The sequence below is a fragment of the Aplysia californica genome, unplaced genomic scaffold (assembly GCF_000002075.1).
Source record: "Aplysia californica isolate F4 #8 unplaced genomic scaffold, AplCal3.0 scaffold00143, whole genome shotgun sequence".
Taxonomy (NCBI): domain Eukaryota; kingdom Metazoa; phylum Mollusca; class Gastropoda; order Aplysiida; family Aplysiidae; genus Aplysia; species Aplysia californica.
This window is the reverse complement of record NW_004797413.1, coordinates 394680-419205: the sequence shown is the minus strand read 5'-3', so window position 1 is coordinate 419205 and position 24526 is coordinate 394680. Positions and strand designations below refer to the sequence as shown.

The 24526-nt window shown below is 39.5% G+C and overlaps 4 protein-coding genes across 4 annotated transcripts in view; 2 read left to right on the top strand and 2 right to left on the bottom strand.

Annotated features, from left to right (window-relative positions):
• Positions 1 to 1237, top strand: part of PC2 (prohormone convertase) — a gene marked incomplete at its 5' end in the record, with an annotated part of 77431 nt that extends 76194 nt beyond the window's left edge. The window contains 1 exon segment of the mRNA NM_001204470.1: positions 1172 to 1237. Coding sequence (NP_001191399.1) covers positions 1172 to 1237 — 66 coding nt within the window.
• A 7252-nt stretch (positions 1238 to 8489) lies between these two features.
• LOC118477573 lies at positions 8490 to 11431 on the bottom strand. The gene is made up of 2 exons (XM_035969386.1): positions 11272 to 11431; positions 8490 to 10583 (listed from the first exon to the last, which is right to left on the bottom strand). The coding sequence occupies exons 1-2, from the start codon at positions 11429 to 11431 to the stop codon at positions 8587 to 8589; spliced, it is 2157 nt and encodes a 718-aa protein (XP_035825279.1). The 3' UTR covers positions 8490 to 8586.
• Positions 10570 to 20593, bottom strand: LOC101854494 (zinc finger protein 544). Its single transcript, XM_005096956.3, has 4 exons — positions 19108 to 20593; positions 17942 to 18158; positions 15613 to 15771; positions 10570 to 13014 (listed from the first exon to the last, which is right to left on the bottom strand). The coding sequence occupies exons 1-4, from the start codon at positions 20041 to 20043 to the stop codon at positions 12443 to 12445; spliced, it is 1884 nt and encodes a 627-aa protein (XP_005097013.1). The 5' UTR covers positions 20044 to 20593; the 3' UTR covers positions 10570 to 12442.
• Positions 20594 to 20736: 143 nt separating this feature from the next.
• LOC101854251 (retinol dehydrogenase 14) overlaps positions 20737 to 24526 on the top strand; it is a 5806-nt gene continuing 2016 nt past the window's right edge. The window contains exon 1 of the mRNA XM_005096955.3: positions 20737 to 20926. The gene's annotated coding sequence lies outside the window, so the exon portion shown is untranslated. The remainder of the gene's footprint in view (positions 20927 to 24526) is intronic.

Below are 24526 nucleotides of genomic sequence, written 5' to 3'. Positions count from 1 at the left end.
GGGGAGGGGGAGAGAGAGAGAGAGAGAGAGAGAGAGAGATTGGAAGCCTTTATAGTCCGGGGGAAGGTTCATTTTATGTTTAATTGTTTCAGGTTTAACATATTAATGATCTTTTTTGTTGTTGTTTTGTAAAGGTTTATATTCTGCATATTCCTTTTTTGGAGGGGGCTTGAGAGCCACCCTTTGAGGATTTGTATATAAGCTTGTTTGACATTGATATATTTTTAAAAATAATACATGTATCAACACAGTAGCGATGGTTTTGTGGTGAGGAAACAGAGAAAGAAAAGGCAGAAACGATAGAGAGATAATAACGTTTGAGGCCTACTAGAGAGCGCGCCTTTATTATGCCAGTAGGTATCATGCTGGGCTATACTATGATGCCGATGACCCGGTTTAATCCAAATTGTGACGTCTTTTTTAAATTGGATTGTTGGGGAAGTTTTCAAAGCTCTCCATCTACAGATTAGTCCTCTCTGAGATGGATGTTTAACCCTATCCATACGTCATGTTTTACTATCGTATCCATACGACGTGGGGAACTCTGTGCCACCACTTTCCAAAGAGGATATTTACTCGTTAATCCGATCCTTAAGCTTTGCATAGAAGTCTGTCAAAATGATTTTTTTTATAAATACTGAACGTTTCAAAGATATCTTCGTACTATAAGTCAAGTATTCTAAAATGTGAAGAATACAACCCCGGGGGTACAAAATGGCCCCAGGGCGTACGGATAGGGTTAAATAGGAGGTCCCACCTCTTAAATAAGCTTGTAGTGTAAGAAATGTCTTGAACTCATACCATACCGTGCAACACCTCGATTCCACAAAAAGGAAATTTAGCTCATCGAGTATCTCCAATTTCTGTTTGGAAGTTGATTTAAGTAAGTAGTGTCGTGATGTTCAGTCGCGCCATTCTGGGAATTATCATATGTGTCTTGTAGGATGTTAAAAAACACTTAAGACTTAAAATAATAGACTATAACAAAATGTCTTATCAGTTTACAATATTATATATATATAATATGTATAATATATTTTGTTGTAGACAGAAGAAGTCTGGGTTTTCATGACTGCTCTAAAACTTTTTATCTCCGTTGATTTTTTAAAAAATGATTGTTAAGCGCGTAAAATCGTCTGTGTACTTGAATTGGTATTATTTTCTTTCAGACAAAGACAAACAAGAAAAGCTATACCTTGTCCGCCGTGCCCACGAGAGTGGCGTCATCGATGAGTGAAAACTCCTCATCTGACTGCGAGGCGATGCAAAGCAGACAAGTGGCTAACTTCCGTTTCCTGTGAGCCGTGCGCCATCTTGTCAACTTGCTACTCCTCCAGCCCCTCGCTCGTAGAGCTGATGGCGTCACATTATTTTGAAGTGGATGTTACACTGTTTCTACACCTTTCATGTACATGAAGTTCACATGTAATTTTGTTCGTGTTGGTGATTCTTTGTTTACACTTCAAAAGCCAGTTGGTTTGATTCGGTTTTTACTTTTTTTTCAAATTCTATTCAACAACATTTTTGTCCTGACGCTACAATCACTTGTTCAAACAGGTCAAATACTTTTCGCAGTTAGATTTGTGATATTAATTAGAAGTAACAACTTTTTTTCTACAGTAAACAAATCCTGAACGCATTCACATCAATGGTTGTGCAGAATTTATTATCATTCACATTTCCTCAAATCCAAATTACTTTCTCCCCCCATCCTGTAAAAATGAAATTACAGATACCGCACAAGATTCAACTTTGTGTGTATGACTATGGGTGTGCATGCGAGTGTGTTCACGGCTCTGTGTCAGCAATAAATATGCGCAGGTTCAACCCTTTCATTGCACCAGTAAACTATGGGGGGTTGAACAACTTTGAATTTTTACCTTTATTTCAATTCATGGTAAAAATAGCAACACATTTTGTTTTTAATTTATCAGTTGTAAACTTTAAGCCGATTAGGAAGTTCATTCCATTGTTTTTAATTGTTGAGTGGGTGGGTTCAGAGAAAAGAGGGGTGGGGGAGTGGGGCTTTGGGACCAAAATGCTCTACTTTGTACTTATAGCGCATAAATTGGGGTGTGTTTTGTGTAAATGCAACGTGCAGGTCCTGTTCATTTACAAAACTCAACATCAGTATATGGAGGCACATATACTGTTGACACATTTTTTTTACTCCTAACACTTTACATGTAGAATCTAGATCTACTTTTCCAAAACATAGTCACAAACGACTTTTTTTTTCAAGCTGTTTTCACAATTTGTTTCACTGAACACTGTGTTTTCATTACCATGTTTTCTTTCTTCTACTGCCAGTGCAATAGATTATATTTCACAATCGCTTTTATCATTTTTAATTGTTATGTTGACACTAGTATCATGATTACTTTTGGTTTATTTTTTTAGATTTAAGAATATGGTTAGAAGTTATTTGTTCAAATACATTATAAAGAAACGTACCAAATCCTTGGGTCTTGTCTGAAAACAAAGCTCGTGGACAGAACACGTGAACTTTCTGGAATGGAAAACATTCAATTTTTAGCCCCCTTCTGAGACTTAAGCGCATACTGACATCATGAAAGAACAAAGGCTGAAAGTAATCGTGTTAAATTTTGAATCTAAATCAACATCATTATTATTGTTTATACATATTATCATCGTTATTATGATTATTATTACCCCTTTGTTATATTATTATCATTATTATCACTATTATCATTATTATCAATATTATTATTTTTATTATTATGTATTATTATTATTATATTATTATTATTATTATTATTATTATCATCGTCATTATTATTATTACAGTTACAGTTATGGTAAACATTACTTTCAGTATTGAACTGTCATAAATAGTCATAATATAATAAGTGTTCTCTGTATCATTTGACAAGGTCATACTACACTCTCATGAAGTTATTCTGTTCTGTTTATCTCTTTTCCCCCCATCGTATTTTCCCACCGCCAGCCCTATTCGCCCCATGTGGAGAGTGATTACCCAGCTCAAGATGTATCGTTCTTCTATTGTGTATATTATAGCACATGGGTTCAGCGTGTGCTCACCTATACAGCAATATGATATTCCACTATGTGTTAATCCCTGTCACTGTCCACATTCTCCTAAAAGGATTTTGACATAAACCAAAGTGTTGTTACGGTACTAAGTAAAGCACCCTGCTGTTCTCAGACCTTTTCAATTTAAAAAAAAATGTTTTTATTGAAGACCTGTTCCCTGAAGAGGGGTTAGTTAGATGGGCGCGTTTTATAACAGTAAAAAATTACGTGTCAAGTATTCCAGTTCACACACACACACACACACACACACACACACACACACACACACACACACACACACACACACACACACACACACAACACACACATAGAGAGAACTACATAGAAACAAATGTGTTTACTCAAAAATAATAAGTACACAAATCCACATCATGAAATAATTCATTCCTCTGCAACTATCGTGTTTGTCCTATATTTATCGTTTCCTTTTCATTCCACATAACATTTCTCCTAAATTTTTTGAGTAGTTCAATTTGAACATTTTACTTCATTCAAAACTAGCACAGAGTATGTTACCCCTACCTGAGCTTTTCAACATAAACCACTGAGACGTGGCCCTTTTATTTTTTGTTGTTGGAAATAAAGATTGTTTTATTAAAAGATTTGAGGAGCAAGAGACTGTGATAACGGAACAAATTTTAACCCATTTTCAGCAGCCGTAGGGATACAATCATAATGTTTTCATATGTGATTTCATTTTGACAACTTTTACTTTACTCATTTCCCGATCTCTCCCTTTGTTGGTTCTAAGTTACGTTGTGGGTGTCCATCTGGATACGATAACCGTTGTTATACCGGTTCCTCCACTAGTATCATGATTTCTGTTATTTTCGCATCAACTGGGGATTCCTCATATTTTTTTTTTTTTAATTTGATTTTGTTTGAGATTCACACACACAATGGCATTCATTTATTGGCAGTTATATGAGCGTCGACTCTTTCAAATACTTTCTCAACTCCCCCCTCCTGCTCCCACTCAAATTCAAAAAGATATCATTATACTACATGTACATGAATTTATTTAGATGCTTTTGTGGGGAGCTTTTCCTCCTTCCTCACAACAAAGAAAGAGTAATTCATTTACTGAAACTAGAAATGGAGAAAAAAAAATACATAGCGTGAAATTTTCCAAGCACGCTCTAGTACTGAATTAGTTATAGAACATCAATCATATCTTGGAATACCCAATGGGGCTCCATTTCACTTCAATTTGAAACAAACTAGAGCCTTGAAAGAGCCGACAATCTCATTGATTTTTTGTTATTATGTTTTTGTAATCTCAATCGTCAATTCTTTTTAGCCTGTGCTCGTGTAAGTGTCCAGTAGATAGCACTCATGTCAGTGGGTAAGATGTTTTGTTTTACGTGTCCGTGCAAAGTTGTGAAGCAAAACTATGCCATGAACTGTAACACCTTCGGGAGAGAGAGAGAGAGATAAAAACAGACAGCAGACTATTCACTCTGCGACTCCGGTGTTAATGATTAGAGGGCAACCCCACTGGCTTGAACAAGTACAAAAGAAGAGAATTAGCCGACTTGGCAACTGGTAATCTGCAACTATTTCTTGTTACTTGAGACTATTTGTTGTACTTCACGCTCATAAGACATATGAGCAAGGGTCAGTCACTGAGTACATTTTCAATCCTGTACACCCACCAAGTTGGACTTTCTACCAGAAAATGACACTAAAAGCATTCGGTTGATGAAACGAGAATTCAATAATGAATAAAAGGCAAATGTTGAACTAGAATCAAGCTTCCTTTTTTTGTCATTTTTCTCATTGTGCACTTAACTTATGAGTTGATCATGTGTCATTTTGGCTTTCTCCTTGCACCTTCATCCTTGGCAGAGTCTGCAAGATGCCACTTTGATGGTCTGTGTACCAGACCGCACCACTTTTTAGGGCCATGAGCAAGGGCTTGAAACTCGGCAAAAGGCTTCCCCACCTAGCTGTGCAATTTAAACTATGTCTGTAAAAGTTAAGCATAAATTATATATTGAGCCTTTCTATCATTTTTCTGTGTATGGTTGGGAAAGACTTTCTAACTAAAGATACAGCTGATTGCAGGGTAATGTCTCTAGCTTCCTCTTCTTCAACAGAGATGTGACATCATAGTCATAATAACAATAATAAACAAATAGCATTTGCATTGTCAAAAATCCCAATTAACAGGAAGCTATATATATATGTGTGCTTCACAATATCAGCAGACCTGAAAGCAATTAGAAAAAAATATCATCTTCCTCGGAAGCGTTTGATACTATCTGACATTTTAGTGGTGTAAAAACACTGTCATATTGACATATTTCATTATTTGGCTGTCTATGGCTGGACACCAATTCACGTTTAGGTGAAGTCAGGAAAATTGTAAAGTGTTTGTCCCAAGAACAGTAGCCTACATTGTATGTCAGACCAAATTGAGCCTTGAGCCCCTGAATCCACAAACACACAATTTTGAGTCAAGTAGCCTAACCACTTGACATCACAGTTCTAACATCTGAAAATATTATGAATTCCTCAAGGAAAGAGATAAAACGCATACAAAATATTGCATTACATTACAATTAATTATACTTTATTCATCCCAAAGAAAAATTTTTGGTTGCAATGTAAAACACACATACATACATAATACATAATTAAAATACACAAATATACTTAAAACGAATACCAAATACACAATGTTACACCAGTGCGTAACAGGGAGATTTCTTTTTCCTTTCTGTCTTTGTTTGAGTTTAAACCTCGATAGACCCAAATAGATCATTTCAGAAGCAGAGCACTCTGTCAAATGGTCAGTCTGAGTAAACAAAAAAGAAAAAGGAAAGAAACAAGGCAACCAGATTCTAACTTAAAATTTATCAATGGTACATCTGGGCGCAAAGTTTTTTTGGAAGGGGGTTGTGTTTGGTCTTTTTAATACGAGTTTTATGGTACTTGCAATACAAACAGGTCATATACAAGTGCTGAAGATTAGAGGTGTTACTACTAGAGAGTAAAGAACATAGAAAAGAAGGCTTTATTTAACTTAAGGAGAGATAAGAATGATCTAGAGGTTTGATAGGAAAGAAGGAGCAAACCACATCAGAGCGCCAGTCAACCACCCACCATCTGGGCAAGCTTATTCACGTGTTATTCTGCCACTACAAGCGTTTTTCAGGATTCAACTTCATAGGGTTAGCCATGTCCTATGAATGCCTGATGTTAGAATCCTAAAAGCAGTTTCCATTCTGGGTCGTCCTCAGGGAAGCGTAAGGTTGGTGCACCAAAAAAGCGCACAAAGACACCTAGGAAATGTCTCTTTAGTTTACTTTCAGTAACAGTTTTACGGCACTTGCAAACACAAATAGATCTTAAAATAAGTGCACAAGACTGAAGGTTTTATCACTAGAGAGTCTAAGAGAGTAATGTTAAATGTAATGGTAGAAGTTTTACACCCCCATCGACACAACTTGGATCATTTCGGAGGTGAGCTTCAACCCTGCCAACCCGGGCTGAGAGGGATGCAACATCTCAGCAGAAAGACCAAGATACCCATTAAAGTTTCTCCTTATTTAAAAATCGAACTTGAGTCTCCAAGCGTGAGTCAGCAAAGCTTTTTTTGTGTGTGTTTTACGGCACTTGCAACACAATAAGGTCATTTAAGTGCCGAAGACTAGAGGTTTTACAAGAGAGTAACAAACACAAAAAAGAAGGAGGGGAGATAAAGACGATAGATGTTTGATAGGAAAGAAGAAGCAAACCACACCAGAGCACCCGCCAACCACCCATGGTCAGCAAAGCACTTAACCTCTACACCATGGAGAGAAGCATTCAAAGAAAAAAAGCAGGAGAGATAAAGACGATCATGTGATAGAAAAGAAGAAGCAAACCACACTTGAGTGCCTGCCAACCATCCACAAAAATGTCTCCGAAGCACTTCAACATTAAAATCCTTTGACATGGAAAAGCCTTATTCCTGACAAACCCAATTGGAGTGCAGCAATCACACAGGAAAGCAAATCATATGGGGCTTCACAAATTAGAAATGCTGAAGCCAAGAAAGAAGCCTGCAAGATGCGCACATCCACAAGGGGAAATGAAGCTCTCAAATGCTCACAAAATGGCAAATTCTGCTGTGGCACAATTGATCTCATTGGCCATAGCAAAAGCCATAACTCATCTTAATCTTTATTTTTCTGTTTAGCTTCAGAAAAAGTCTCCTCCGCAGATGAATAGATCATCAGAAGACTAATTTGAAGGAAAAACTATTGCAGGGGTTATACCTCCTGCTGGCGCGCAAAGTATCTATCTGCTACTTCTTTCACTCCTACTCCTACCCCCACTCCCACCCGAAAACCTCATACTGGAGTAACTTGACCTGTTCATTCAATGCATTCAAGGGAAGCACATTCTCACAATAAGTCATTTGAGTCATGTAGATAGGTTGGTTGTAAATGTTTTCCACCCCCATTGATACAATAGATCTTGTGGTGGACCTGGGCTGAAACAGATACAGCATCCCAGACAGATGACTGGCAAGAGACAAAAAGATAGGGATGCTGTTGTACCAAAAACAGTTACATTCATACATGAATTTATAAAAATCAAACAACAATAAATGTCATGCTGGAGAATGCCTAAATTATGTATATTTGAACATAACATTTTGAAAGACTTTGGTACATGCTTTCTAAAGAGACTACACTGCACTCTGTATCACAGAATGCAGATCATCAGTATAATTGCTTCATACATTTTCAATGACTTGAGACTGAGAGTGAGAGGGATCCAACTGAACCAAGCATAGGCTAATTGCAGCCCACAGGCCAGATCCAGCCCGCAAGCAGTTTCAGTCTGGTGTGCAGTCAAGCCAGTAATCAACCAATGTGGCCCGCGATGAGTTGACAATTAATTGATAAAAACAAAGCTGCCCATCTTGAAAATTAAAGTTGTCAGCCCAGTTGGAAGCAATTGATATAGATCTAATTTGTTTCATGAAATTCCCTTGGGTGACATAATATGCGAGTGTCAGATTTAGTCTCACTTTTGAAAACTTGGGTATTTCAACCGATTTCACAAAATTTTCTCCTGCTTTGGGACTTGGACACTCTTGCCCCTGCCTGCACTTTTTAAAAAAACATCAATGAAGGGACTTAACCATGTAATTTGTGTGGGGAGCTGCAAAAACCATTCACATGGGTCCAAATATGAAAATTGAGATTTCTACCTAATATTATTCTACAGCTTCCCCTGAGTATTTCGCTTTTTATTTGGAGGGTTTTATCTATTATAGTTTCCGAGATATTGCAGTTTTTATCACGCAAGGCAGGGAAAATCCGAAAAGAGAAAAACGGCTTTAAAAGTTTGAGCAATGTTTTTGGCTGATATGAGCTCAACAAAAGGGACAAAACACAACATATACTATTACAGTAACCACAACAACATACTCGTAGACAAAATGTAATAGGTTTTCTTACCTTTGTAGCTGGTGTTGATGTATTTATATCCACATTATTGATGTTTCATAGATTACTCCGTTTTGGCTCGGCGGCCGCGTCCCCGACCTCGACCTCGGATGGCTTTGCCTGGTCCTGCTACAGTTTTTGTCACTTTGGCTGGCATTTCATATTCACTGTCAGAGGAGTCACTGCCACTGTCTTCAGGTACTGCTGTTGGCTCTGGTGTTACAACATCCTGACAGTGAGGGGAAACGAACTGACGAATCTCTTTGAAGAGATATTGCTGGCGTTTGAGGCTGAGCCCAGGTGACGGTATTACTGGCGGCAGAACACCCGGCCCAGGGAGAGCTGCTTTCTGTAGGGCCTGGGCTGTTTCAGGGGCATTGCTGTGTTTTTTCACTGTGATGACTCCTGAGTTGTCGAAAGAAAAATGTTGAAGGGTTTTTATTCCTTTCACCTTACTAAAATACTTTGAAAGAAAAGTCGTCCAGTCATAGGTGGGAAGTTGAGATACTCCATTTTCTGTACCCACTAGAATGGCCTTGTTCATAGCAGCCGAAGCATCTACAACTTTGACTAGATCTTGCAAACAATCAACCTTTGTTACCTTTAATTTTCTTTTTATGAGGCCAAATCCACCGTCTGGGCTAAACTTTGTATGACCCGCAATCAGAAAGCTTAGGCAAATATTCCTATTTCGAGCGGTGCCACATCGCCACATGAGGTACCAAATCATAACAGAATTTTTGTTTTGTCCGGCACAATTGTCTGCGTGCAAAAGAAGTTCTGTCTCACCAAGGCTGAAGTTTTCTAGATAGAAATGAAGATAAGACACAACTGTGTTGGCACCTTTCCCCGTGTTGTGAGCCTCATCAACTAGAATGTTCACCTGTTTTCCCAGCGCCTCATTATTTATCCCAAAAAGGCCACACTTCCGGGGGGTCTTGAAATAAATTGGCCCAGCTTGAAGAGGATCACTTGGAAAGTGAGTCTGCTGTGCGAAGTCAAAAGAAATGTGATTTTTTCCTTGAAAGGAACAGTATGGATGGGGTCCAGGTAGTCTGGCTGGCGGTAGTTGTGCCTTTACCATTTCACAGCTGTGTTGGTAAAATGACCGTTCATTCTGAACGATCTCCTGATGAGAGTTCAAATTGTCTATCAACCGTCTTTTCTCCTCATCAGACTTGTTGGCTGACAGCTGGATTTGCTGCATACCTCTCTGACAGGTCCAGCAGAGATCTGTTGCAGGAGGCATGGTCCTAATAAAAGGCACCAACTGTCTCCACAGCTTCCTGAAGGTTGAGATGTGAACACAGTGGTTCCCTGCTTCCTCAGATGATGTTTTATACAATTCATATACCAGTGTCTTTGTACAATGTGTGGGCAGCAACTTAACATTCGTAATCCAGTGTCTGGGTGTTCTACCTGGCAGTTCTATGGCGTGGATCTCTGCGTAGTTTATTATGAAGTCAACTACCCTCCTGGTGTCCTCATACTTCAGGGTGTTATGGGGAAGTCGCTTCTTGCTCTTGTGGACACGGGCTTCAACACCACAGGCCTTGTAATGCTTGATCAGGGTTGTCAGTTTGCCAAGCCCAATGTCATGGATGTACAGGAAGAAATCACGGCAAATACAGTGTCCATGGAGCAAGTAATCCGTCCGTGACGCTTTCCGTTCTGTTTGAACTGCCTTTCGTGATTTGCGGGTAGTAGAATCCAAATGAATGCCACTCGAAATTTTTGACAACACAGCTATGTCAAGTTCTTTGTCTGTTAAGGCAATGTACTGGTGTCTTATGTCCTGGATTGTTTCTGCATCAAAGTTTGAGTAACACGGTGTTGACTTACAGGAGCAGGGGTATGGGACAGGCCCTTTCGTTGACGTGGAAGGTGGGTCGATGTGCAAATTCGGTTGGTCCGGTGAAGGGGGTGCTGGTATGGCTGACAGATGGGGTCTTTTGCGTTCAAGAGGCACGATCCTTTCTGACAGGTCTAGCTCAGTCGTCAGAACTTCACAGACCGAGTCATCTGGGGAAAAGCATTTACTTGTGTTAGCTCTAAGAACAGCTTATTTTGCAGTTGCAGTAGGAATGTAGGACAATCTTAACCACTCAACCAGAGTAAAGTTTACTTTAACTTATTATACTGGAAAAATTGATCTAATCTACCCTTGTAGGCCAATGTATGATGAATTAAAATGACAAAGCTTAACATTTAAAGGAAAAGATAATGCCAAATGGTTTATAGTCCACAGCACAATCTCAACCACTCAACCGAAGTTAAGTTTACTTGACTTTATTATTATTATTACTGGCACTGAGAAAACTGATCTAATCTACCCCTGTGGGCCAATGTATAAATTAAGATGACACAAGTTTAACATTTAAAGGAAAAGATAAAATCAAATGCTCTATAGATCTAGATCTAGAATGTAGCCAGCGTTTCTAATCAACAATTACAATACAAAAGGTGCACACATGTTTCAGAAATTCAGGGGTCTGGGACACAAGAAGAGTTTAAGTCTAGATCTAGATCTAGATTTAGCTTACTTTAGAATTTACCTACAAACTGAAGGTGGTCTAACAGAATCTATTACAGAACAGGAGGTCATCTTATATCTAAATCTATCTACATTTTGATATGTGGTCATGACTTATCATGATTAAACAGTCAGGGTGAGAATGTAAACAAAGCATCATGTCGAAACAGAGAAAGACTGGGAAGAGCCTTTAAAAAACAATTTTAAACTACTTACCATCACTGGATTGCTCCTCATCAGTAGTTGAGTCATTTTCCGATTCCTGTCTGTCACCAAAATAAGCATCAAAGACTTCTTGGTAAGCTTCTGTATCTGTAGCGTTTAAATTCAACAGACGAGCTAGTGTCTCAACACTCTTTCCACTGGGACTCGCCATTTTGAAAGTGAGCGGGGTCTGGGCACGGGTCAGGGTTCAGATGCTGTTCTTTCAAATTATTACTCTTTATTTCGATAAAATAACAAACTATTGCCTCTTAACAGTTTTCCAGTAGTTTTTTTTAGTTTAAGGGTGTATTTCAGGTAAGAATTGTGGCAATTATGGACACATATTGGTGCTTAAACTCGGCACTTGATTTTTACTACAAACATTCATAGTGGCGCATTAATCTGGATGCGCACTCCATGCTCCTTTGTTCAAGGTATGCGCACTACTTTTTATTCGCTAGTACACAGACTGAGCTTTCCAACGATGTATGATATGTAGGGGTTGTCTCAAAATACTTTTCGGAAAAGTCGGTCAAAAAGAGATGGATTTTCGGAGTCCTCTTCAGCACCATCAGCCGTGTTTGCTAATCATATCGGTTGGGGGTGATGCTGAAAACAATTAAAATTGACATATTTCCATCCCAAAGTATTGTTTAATATTTCTAGAGATGAAAGTTAAGATGTTGAATAACAAATTGGTGCAAAAATCTCAATTTTCATAGGAAAGCCCAAAATGACCTTTGAGACGGCCTAGCTCTAAAGTAAGCACAGCGACTTCCGAACGGTTTTCGCAGCTCGCCACACATTTGGTTTGGTATAAGATGAAAATGGTTTGACACCCCTTTTGACACAACGCATAAGGTTATTTCATTTAAAACTAGAATCTTTGGTTCAATATTCATCACTGACAAGATTGTGCTGAGTCAGTACAAAACCAGGAAAACTACCAAACAAATAAATTTCAAGAAAGACCCCTTATGTTTTTCAACCAGGGCCACCTCCACCTCTCTCCTCAGTTTGATAAGGACTGAGGTAAAAATAATATGATAATTTATAATCAATATACTTATTCACAGTTCCTGTAAATAGTGAAAATTAGTACAAATCAACTTCCTACTGGCACAATGATGTGTTAAAATGATACATGCGCAACAAAAACAACAATTTATCCTACTCTAGTCTGCTACAGCTTTTGTGATGACACATCCGGAATGTACTCGGGTATACTCCCCTCCACAGGAGCACATGTAACTCGAGAAACATCATCAGCATTCAAACTGCCGCCACTGTAAGAGAGTATTTGAATTTCATCCACACCAAAGGAAGAAAATGACATCTCAGTATGCCTGTTGACATCTGCGTGGCACAACGTACTTGATGATAGAGACACAATATGTCCACCAATGTCATCATCAGTATCAGTGTTAGGTTGCTGATCAACAAAGTTTTTGTCGATGAGACCTGTGTGAGCTTCCAATGAGTTCTGAATCACAACTGCTATAGTGTCACCAGAAGAACACACAGCATTGGGGTCGGTAAAGTTCACAACCTGAGAGTTAGACAAAGAACTGCTCTTAAAGTAATTAGTGACACTATCAGGTCCAGAGAAAAGAAGTCCATCTTGCGAGTGATGCTGATATAAGCAATTTGTGTTTTCTGACTGGTCCAGCCTATTGGTAAGACTGGAAAGTCCTTGACATACATCGAGCTGGGAGCTGCGTGCTGAAGATTCACTCTGTACATTTCTTGAGTCATCTGAGGAATAGAAAAATCACAAAATAATGTTAGTCCTGGAGGCCTTATTCCTGAAGGTGTGATTTTTACAGCTGCAATAAAACCGTTTGAGCGGTGACCTTCTGAACTTATCAGTTCCAAGCACCTGAGCTCCTTGGGCATAGCTGAGAGATTAAGACTGCTGCACACAAGGGCAAGCATTCAGTGTGCAGAAGGATAAAGGTAGAGTTAGGTAGCCAGAGCCAAGCATACAATTGGACACAGAGGCCATAGAAACATTTCAACAATCATATCGCGACCCTAGGGCTTTCTTGTCGTATCTCCATTTTTAATAACAGCCAAAACAGTTCCTTATAAAGAGTGAGCTTAAGAAGATGTCACATTTTCACTGTTAAACAAAAGGAGATACGACAAGAAAGCACTGAGGTCGCGATATACTATAATAAGTATACTGAAGCAAAAGAAATACTTTGAGGAAATATTCATATATTATGTTTAATATTAATGGTTACTGTTCAACTTTTGAAAGTGCATCAATATATTAGTACTCTGCACTGTGACCTTGACGGACAACTTGACCTCATTTGATCTTAAACGTTTTATTCTCCTCTGACACATTTTAGATCAGGGGTTTCAAACTCACAGCCTGCAGACCATTTGAGGTCCACAGGATGATTTTTTGCAGCCCCTTTTTGACATCAAAGTTTTGAGTTAATATGGCGTGTACATTTTCTTCACTTGCACATTTTTGCCTTTTTGATAGCACTATCATTTGAGTGTAAAGCTCTTCTCCACCATTAACTTTAACTCACTTGAGCCTATTCCTGTGTATTTACCAGAGACGCTGCTGGCCCGGTGGTCTAATCCCGAGTATACTATGGTATGCCCTTTATTGATCGATATCTCCGGTGTTTTTCGGTTACAAGCTAAGGGAAGCGGCGAGCAAACAGTCGACCCACTTGTTTCGTTTCCTTAAAAATTTGGTAAAGTTATGTGTGATACTTTTTTAGCTGTAACGAACTAAGTCAGTCACCCCTGCATAGCGATAGATGATTTTATCTTAAATTGGGCCCCCCATAAATGCGTAAGCTCCAGACACTGCCATTTCAAAATATTTATAAAATAAAACTTTTCAGACAAATTAGATGCAGCTTTTTTTTCTGTGGGAGCATTTCTTTAATGAGAGAGATGAAGCTCACTTGGAACAAACTTGGAAGGATGGCCCAGGACAGAGATAAATGGAAGGAGCTTGTATGTGACCTATACCCTGCCAGGGGTGAAAGGCATTGATGATGATGACGATGATGATGATGATGGTGATGATTTCACGTGTTGCATTTTTTGTATTATGATAGCTTTCAGTCTTTGTATAGTAAACAATTCAAAAACCCCAAAATTGTCAGGCTGCAATGGTTGTTGGGTGAAAACTAGCTCAGGCTCAAGTGAGTCAATAGGTCAATGTACAGATCCAAATTTACTGATGAGCATCTTTAAGTCATACTGAGAGTATCGTTTGCTTCCTCCCTCAAGCAAAATATGGCTGAGCTATGTTATAAAAAGAAGCAATGCCAGGTCTTTGGAAGCAAGGAGTAAGTAACAGAAGCTTATGTTTTGAAGAACAGTTCATGTGTCCAACTGAGTTAATAAATATTGAAAGATTAGACCAGTTGTCCTTTTTGTATTTTAAATAATTTTTGAAACCCTTTTTTTTTGTGGAATACTCATGCAGCCTTGACTTACCCAGACTCCACCTCTAGCAGCTTGGATATGAGACTCCTGATTTAGATACTTTGACCCTACCTGTTACTAGAGTCAATCTGTGGGTGGTTGGCGGGTGCTCTGGTGTGGTTTGCTTCTTCTTTCCTATCAAACATCTATCATCCTTATCTCCCCTCCTTCTTTTTTATGTTTGTTACTCTCTTGTAACACCTCTAATCTTCAGGCACTCATATGACCTTATGCAGTTGCGAGCACCGTAAAACCTCTACTAAAACAATACTAAAACAAGAGTCAATCTGATCTGAGTGGAATACAGTTAACAGCAGAAATACAGAGGCACTCTGCAAAGTAAACTTCCACAAGTGGGAATCAGTCTCATGTCATTTGAGTACAATGTTGGAGAGTCTAACTATTACATTACAGACTCTGGTAAGGACTTGACTGACGACACAAATGATTTGGATGTGAGCGAAACTGTGATTATCAAACTCAAACCGTGCCAGAAATTTTGCATTGGTCAGCTTGTATAGCACCTATCCTATGCCACATCAGGTCCAAAAGAGTTATATGCCTCTCTTATTTAAACATAGCTATGATCTAGGATAGTCAAATGCAATTGCATTGCTTGAGAAAGGTGTTAACCCTACATGTACGCCCTGGGGTCATTTTGTACCCCTGGGGTTGTATTCTTCACATTTTAAAATACTTCTAGTACGAAGATCTCTTTGAAACTTTCAGTACCGTATTTCTCAAAAAACCATTTTGACAGACTGCTATGCAAAGCGTATAGATCAGATTAAGGAGTAAATTTCATCTTTGAATGTGGTGGCACAGAGTTCCCCGCGTCGTATGGATACGATAGTAAACCACGACGTACGGATAGGGTTAAAGAAGGATTACCTTTCTGAGTTTTCTTGGTCAAGGATTTGTCTCTGGTCTGAAAAGTTTTTTTCTTTCTCGGCCATAAGTCTCCCCTTTCATGTATTTTGTTGTGTTGCTTAAGGTGACTGAGTACACTAAAAGAAGCACCACACTCGGAGCAAATGTACGGCCTCTCACCTGAAAGAGGAAAAAAATTCATCTTGATGAAAATGAAAACAAACAGAAAAAAATGCTTGGTCACAAAACTATTTTAGAAACGAAAGTTTTTCATGTCCTTTATTTAAGAAAACCTCTTCTGAGATAGTAATTGTTGCATGAAATAAACAGAGAGAGAAGATAGAGAGATGGAGACGGTCTATGTAAAGAGAAGCATTGATTCAAGTTGCATAAGACCAACGCAAATGTGCAACAATGAGAGGTCATCACAAAGTCATATGAGAATGCTTGCAACACATACACATACACAAACGAACGCGTGCGCACATGTATGCACACATACACAGACACACACACACACATGGGTGAAAAAATCTCAGAAGTCCCGTGCGCAAGTTGCAAACATTAAAAATCCCCTGGTGGTCCTAAAATTGATAAGATCAGAGTAGGCTTCGGCTGCCACATGAGCAAATTTCAAAATTCCTACCAAAACTGAAACTACTTTAGGCAGTATAAAAACGTGTAGAGTACCTTCAAAATTGGAATGTGGCTGCCAGACCTGAAGCCAAACCCTACTATGTTGGCAAAACGGTCACATTTACAAAAAAATCAGTAGCACAAGAGATTGAACAACCAGTAGCCAACTATTCAAGAGATTTAGCAGAGAATCCTTTCAGGAAAGCCATTCAAAACCATCAAGCGGATTTTTTTACTGTTTTCCAGGAAAACGAGAATCAGGACATCTAAACACAAAATCATAGACTTACCAGACCTGGGAGAAACACATTTATGTGAGGCAGCGTGATGAAATCAGGTGCTCGTCAAAATAATGATATTGAAGAAACTGGCTTTTTTTTTTTGCCAGTTCAGCAATTTTTATCAAATTTCTGTTTTTTGGCTTAACACCATTGTTGTCCAATTAAGAACACATTTCTGTGTGGATTTTATTGAAAAACGTAAATGAAAGACACAAATAATGTACGTTTTCAGTTTCCACGGACTATCAAGCTACGGAAATAACCAGACTTTCGCAGCCATTTTTTCTATATTTCTACCTTTGAAACCAGGCGACCCCAACTTCTTTAAACTCAAATATCTTGACTTTTATTGAACAAAGATGGGTATTTTTTTCCATGATAAGACAATTGAGCAAACTTTAACATGAAACCAATAACTTCACATGCCCAAAAATTGACGAGCGCCTGATTCCACCACATCATGACACATATATATATATACAGTCGAACCTGCCCTGACGGCCACCTCTATAAGACGGTCACCTGTACAAACGGACACTTTCCATTTCCCCCCTTGCGTTTTTTCTATATAATTCAACTGCGTAAAACGGGTACCTGTCCAACGCGGCCGCAGCCACAATAATTTAACACACAACCCCTATAATACTAAGCAATAATACCTGTCTAAGACGGTCACCTTAGTGACTCCATTACGCTTTGTCATAAATTGTGCATTGGCCCCTGGCGTTGTGGGCGAGCCGTCATAATTCAATCACCTGTCGTTGTTGTTAGGTAGTCCCTCCAACCCATCATGTTGCGTAGGCCCCTCCCACTGTTGACCAATAGCTACCAATTTTCAGCTGCTGGTAAGGTAAGCGTGTGATCCCTCTTAACCCATAAGCCCCGCCCAGAACTCATACACAAATCGTAAGTGAGATGAGTGGTTACTGTTTACCCAGTCTGTAACAAAGTAACAAAGGACGTCAACATGAACTTGTTACAGAAGCGTCCCTCGTTCTCCGAGTGGTGGCGACCCATGTGTTTGTTTTAACATGGCACTCGGTCTTCCTTGTCTGATACATTTCGCTTTATTGTCACCATTGTGCAAAATCAGCGACAAAATAAAAATTACAAACGAAATACAAACCAACAACAATAACAACAACAAAGACAACAACAATGGGGCTACTTTCGATTGGGGCCTCAGATGGGAAAGGTTTGTTTCCTTTATCTTGATCAGTCCTGCCTAAGACAGCCACCTGTCTTATACGGACACTTTTCTCCTTGACAATGGGTGGCCGTCTTACACAGGTTTGACTGTATATATGTCTGGAAGACAGGACAATGATAAAGCAGGCATGGCAAAGTAGAATACTGATGTAAAACTAAAGACAAGTATCAAGCAAGAGTATGGGGTTCCTTTCATTATAAAATTGTATTTTCTGACAACTCACCAGTATGCACCCTCATATGACAGACTAGAGAACTACTGGCGGTGAAGGACTTGCCACATTCTATACAAGTGAAAGGCTTTTCTTTAGAATGTACTCGAAGATGCCTCTTGAGGTCCCCACTGCTCACAAAGCTCCTACTGCATTGTGTACAAGCATGCTCTTTGATTCCTGAGTGGGTTTTTAAATGGACATTCAGGTTACCTTTCTGTGCAAACACCTGTAAAAAAAGGAAAAAACAGCAAATTATTCAGAATTTCTGAAATTCACATGAAATAGCAACTTACATTACAACTAAAGAAATATCTGTCTCAGTATCAGGGACCATCAAAACTTTTCAAAAATTACTTTTATTTTTAGAAGAGCGCATCCCATGTGAAGGTTAAGAGTAATCAAAATGAAACATGCGTGGGAAGGAATTCCGTAACGAGCGACCACTATGAAATAGAGAGAGTATAGAACAGAAAGTTTAGAGTTAAGGTTGAGGCATGGGTTAGGGCAGTAGGGTTTGGATTAGGGCTTGGATTAGGGTTATGGGTAGGGTCCAGGTTAGGGTTAGGGTTAGGTCTCTTCTTTATTGTGTTTTTTTTGGGCAGCCACTTGTTCCTGAAGTCCTTCCCATGCGTGATTCGTGTCAGCAAAATTCATATTAGTTGACATAGTCCTCTACGGGCCCAGCTGTCTGTACTTGAAGGCTAAACACAAGCAGAGCAACACCGTAATAGCCACACTGACTAAGAACCCGAAAGCCAACAGCCAGCATCACCAGGCAAGCCCTGGGCTGGAATCTGCAAGCGAAGAGGAATCAAGGCCAACCAAAAACACATGGCGCCGAGAGATGGCAGAAGAAAGAGGTCGGGTAATGCGGGGATAGCGGGAGAAACTGGCCCAGGATCTGGATTTGTAGAGAGCTCTTGTCGGCAGCCTAATGTCCCTGATGGGACCACAGTCCTCTAAGCAAAGTAAATATGCGAAACTAAAAACACATTACCCAATGCTGTTGTAAGCTGCCATTCCCACAGGCTGGGGTAGGCTGTGGCTTTTCAAGCCAGTCTGTCCAGTGCCATTGTAATTCACTCAGCGAGGCTTAAAGATTCAAACACTATGACGAAAACGTGCTATTTGATTATTTTGTGTTACTATAATAAAAGATACCTTCAAAATTTTACCTTTCCACAAATATCACATCCATAAGATGAAACCAGTTGCCTGCTCTCGTCACTTTCCCTGTTGTGAAGCAATTCATGTCTGCGCAAGGAGCTGGCACTGACAAACTTCTGCGAACAAACAGCACAAGAATAAGGCCGTTCTCCAGTATGAGTGCGTTTGTGAGAAATCAGTTCACGTGCTCTGAGAAATTTCTTTTTACACAGATCACAAGAAAACTGTTTTTCTTTTTCGTGAATCCACATATGAACCCGAAGGTATTTTTTGGAGAACTTTTTAGAACAATACTGACATGTTGAAAGGGGCCTTGTCTGAGATCCATCCTTCACGTTAGCATCGATATTAGATGTATCTGAAGGTTTAGTTTTTCTTTTCAAAATTGTCATTCCTTTAGTTCTGTCAGAACTTTGAACTTTCTCTGACAAACTACGGAAATTGCTTAGTGGTGAATTCACAGAATTCCTAAAACCATCATTCTCAGCTTTTGTCAATCCATACTCGTCATTACAGGGAATAATCAGGGACGTTGTGGTCTCATCACTCATTTTAGGGCTGTAATTACTGCAGTGACCATTTTTCAAAATTTCTTGATCACTGACAACAGCAGATCTGTGCTTTGCTTTTATATCCGACTGCTCTATGATCAATTGAGATTCAGGCAATCCTATTTCAGTATCAGATCTGCTGGACTTTGTTATTGTCCTAGCAACCGCAGTATTGTCTGGTGTTGTAGGGTCCATACCACTGTCATCTGTGGCCTGATGATAAAAAATGTTCTTATTGTGTCTCTCTTGTCCAGATTTCTCGCCCATTGAAATCTTCTCTGGAACCATGCCAGTAATAAGAAGATTCATATCCTCAAAAGTAATAAAAGTTTGTGTTCCAAAATCTCGACACACACAATTAGCCACAAATGCAACACTGAAATTCCCAGCCATGGTTCTAAAGTACTGCTACTGCAACAACAAAGAGAACAGTAACAGGGACAGGGATCGGTGAGCAGTCCAGACTGCATGAACTGACACCGAGTCAAGTATATCACAAAGTTCAGCTGACAAACGAGCCAATTCACCAAGTCCACGCTTATTCTTATTGTCAGTTATCATACTCACTCAAATTCAAAGCTAGCACACAAACGAAACCAAAGCCCTCCACCACTGCCACTGACCACTGAGAGTGAGAATGATCCTCTGGCTCTATTCTATAATCATTTTTACTTTTTTTTTTTTTTTGAATACTCGGCCACCTGAAGTATGAGACACGCAAGTATGAGAGTATACACATCTTTGGTATACATCAGTAGCTGTTTTGTTGTAATTGTTTGTTTTATGAGAACAATAATATAATTCGATTGTTGGAACCTATCCAGCATACTAAGACAGGCATTGAATAGAGTGCGGAAGCTTTGTTTACAAGGCGTCGCCATTTGCAAACAACAGTTGTATAAAAAGATTGATGGTACTGTGGATTAAAAAACAAACTAAGGCCGACCCAGGGTTAACATGGAAAATGAGTATCAAGTCTTTTAAAACTAAATTCATATTTTTTTCAATAAATTTGTATTGTCATTAAGTTAACTTTACGCAAAATGGTGATGTGGACAGCAGTGTAACAGTTTTGAAATTGGAAAAAAGGTTACATTTTTTAAATTTCTGTTAGAGCTCCATCGTCTCAAAAGTTTAAAAAAGTGTAATGTTTTTTGTTTGCGCAGTTTGCGTTGTTTTGACCCGGCCTCCTGTCAGTGTCAGCTGTAGGAAGCGGCATGTAAATAAATCAGACGTCCGTGGCATGCACTCACAGTACTGTTCTTGAATTTTAAAGGTTTGTGAATTTAATATCTTGGATTTTTTGTGTTTTTTTTTGGGGGGGGGGGGGGGGGGGGGGGGGCTGGAGGTTCTATTTAACTGTATTTTCCCGAGTATTCTATCAGGCAGGGATTCAACAAGCTCAGGTCAAGTGGATGGACTGCTGGTGAAAATGAAAACCATCAAATGGCAAAAAAAATAATTTTTTATTAAAGCCTGCTCCTGTTGTAACTGATTGCGAAGTAGACTTCGGGATACCGTAGACTTCTGGAAATCAGATGTAGAAATTAGATTCTACTGCTGTCTTCTTATCGTATTTCTTTTCTTCCTAGACTCTAGATCTAGAATATATAGATTCTAGTTCCTCCTAGAAAATAAATCCCGTGTATTATTGTCTGCGCCATCATACGGTAGGCCCTACATGACTACATGCACTGACTTTTTATGTCTCTATCTAACAGGTTAACAGGGTTATAAAAAAAACTGTTCAACTTTTTTGTTAATATTTCCTCCACACTAAAGTTCTGTATTTCAAATTTGTACACAACTTTTGGAAATCAAAAGGAATTTTTCTGATATTTATTTTAGATAGATCTATCTAGGAAGGGGTTAGGGGTGAGAAAAGCCTATGGCCCTATATATAGAAAATATATGTCTCGCTATTCTCACCCCCCCCCCCCCCCCCCTCAGGTGTGCTAACATACAGTAGTAGATAAGTTTCAGTTTTAGTTTATTTAATGGGCTGGGTGAAGGCCATTTCTCACCATGAACAGCAAACAACAGGGGGGGAAAAACACGCACATAGTATACTCAAAAAAGCCCGATCTAGATCTAGATCTATGGTTACAGCAGTCTAACAGGCCAACAGAAGTCAGAAGTTTGCAGATAGTTTTTCTCAAGTTTCCTTTGTCTGCTGAGATCATGGTTAAGAATAGTAAAGAGCAGAGGGCTTTTTGTATTGAACATTTCCCTCCACCAACTCAGTTCGTAAGTTTCGCACAAGGCACGGAAATATTGTTTAAGTGCCCTTATGGCCTTCTTTGATGTCAAGGGTGGAAAAGGTCCATCAGTTAGGACCTGTAGAGAATCAGAACTAAAAATTCCTAGACAAGACGACCACTTCAGACCAAACACTAGAGTTGGGACGAGCGGACGGACGGGTTCGTTACTCGCGGACTCAGTCAGAGCGAACAGGTAACGGACGCCATGCGAGCGAACTGGGAACCTCAAGACAGTTTGTTTTTTGGGTCCGCTCCACAATTTTACTCTCTCGGCGAGCGGACTGCGGACCTCAAGCCTCAAGTCAGTTCGTTTCTTAGGTCCGCTCCACAGTTTTATTCACTGAGCGGGCGGGCGAACGGACAAACTCAAGCAGACGAGATACTCAACGCGAGATTAGACCCATTGTCTATTTATTGTTTGTTAATTAGGCCTAATGTTTCAAGCCACTAGCGGTGCCGCAGGGAGTGAGAGAGGCAGGTGACGTAGTACTAACTATGTGTATAACCTTTCACGTCTTGCGTGGGTCACGCTGTTTACATTCCAACTATTGGGAAGTCAAAGCTTAACGAATTCCCAAAGGCCTTTTTTTGGGAGGGGGGGTAGAGAAATTTCCGCTGTGAACGCCTAGCTACAAACAATGTGGGCCAGGAGGGTGATTTTTTTTTTCGGGGGGGGGGGGTGTAAGAAGTATGCAATAGAAGGACTCGCTCCCCATACGTCCGTCCACCCGCTCGAATGCATGGAGTCTCTTTGTCCACCCGTCCACCCGCTCGCTAAACGAACTGTTGTCTCTGTCCGATGTTTAGCGAGTAGCGAACTACTATTCACAAGCGCGAGTAGTTCGTTACTCGCGGACGCTGATTTAGCGAGCCCAACCCAACTCTACCAAACACACACCATCTGCACCCCTTTAAATGTCAACAGGGTGCAGATTTCAGTAGATGAGCCCCATATGAGATGTCTGTCCGTAGACGATGCCTGTAGCAATGACTCCCCTACATCTCAACGGTCTGCATTCTCAAGTCATATCTTCATTTACGGCTGTACCATTTTCCTGTTCGCGAAACTATCAGAGGATAGTAATTAATGTGTTCGTGATTCCTCAATCGTTTGAAAAGCATGAACATATGACATTTGGTTCCTTGGCAAAGCCCATGTTCACCTTCAGGTTATATCAACTCCACAAATGCTGTGTACTTGGGCAACCTCCCCTATTGTCTCTAGGAACACTCAAACAGCTGCATACTGTAAGGTGTACCGTGTGTTTGGCTCTGAATATTCATGGTTGAGTGGATCTTTGTGTTTGGCCACCTCTGAATATTACAAACGACGCGTTCAAATGTGCCAAGTCCAAAGAAGGACAGGACATATAGACCATTGGTTCTCGGAATTTCAGAATTTAAAAGAAAAATTAACTCTGTAGGAAAAAGAAATATTATTTAAAGGTTACAATGATGGAAAGAGTAGATTTTTAAAATAAAAGGAAAGTAGAAAAAAACAAACCAATCATTTCATGACTTTCCTTACAAGATTTTTTTAATTGGTGCATTTTGCATATAGGAAATTAGTTTATATTATTTGTAAATTTATGTCTAAAAAATTCCTTTTGAATGAATTATATATATCAGTTCCAAATTACAACATTCTAGTACAAATTTTGTGCGAGATATTAGGGAAAAAAGTTGTAGGTTGTTTTTTTTTATCACCCTGTATTTATATGATCATGAATTTTCCTCACTTCACCCAGGTGAGGATGGATACCTGACTGGGCTATAGACAACGAATTATCTTTGTTAGTTTATTAATGTTTGAGCTCTTTATTTTAGTTGGCTTTTTGCTCTGTATGAAGAGTGTATGCTTCCCAGGAAGCCAAGAATGATTCTGAATGTTCTAGGGTCTGCTGAGATGGGAGGAATTCTGTCACAGTAAACGAGCGACCACTAAAGAAACAGTAGACTAGACTAGAGGGTTAGAGTTTGGGGTAGAGGTTTGGTCTGGGTTAGGGTTAGGTCTCTTATTTATTGAGTTTGTTGAGGTGGTCGCACCTTACGGAAGTCCTTCCCCTGAGGTAATGACATAGATTGTTGAGTGAAAAGAGTCTGCTGTTAGTGTTGAGCGGGTATAATGTATGTGCACATAATATACAATGCTACAGTCAACTCCACTTGTGGAACTTGCTAGAGTTTATATTCAGTAAGTTGATTTTTTCTCGGGTCCCAGGACCTCTTCTTCTTTACAGTTCCCAACAGTTAAGTTGAATTTCGGATGGGTTGATATTTTTCACTCCCCAGACAACATGAACTCATTGGACCTATCCAGGGGGTTACGGGGGGGGGAGGCATGCCCCTGTTTTTCCCCATAATTTGATGTTTTGCAATTAGGTTCGAGATTTTCTTGAAAATACATGTAGAATCTAATTCATTTGCGACCGTATTTAAAGGCCACATGTGTACGACTGCAGCAAAAAATACAGCCAGTTTACCCTCAGTAGCAGTGCATCTGAGTGTGGGAGTGAAAGTAAAAATTTACCAAATGCCCTTGTTCCTAGTTATTTGTACAGGAGAGGGGAGGCATACAGAGCAGCAGAACTATTATGTGCAGAAAAGGTTGGGGG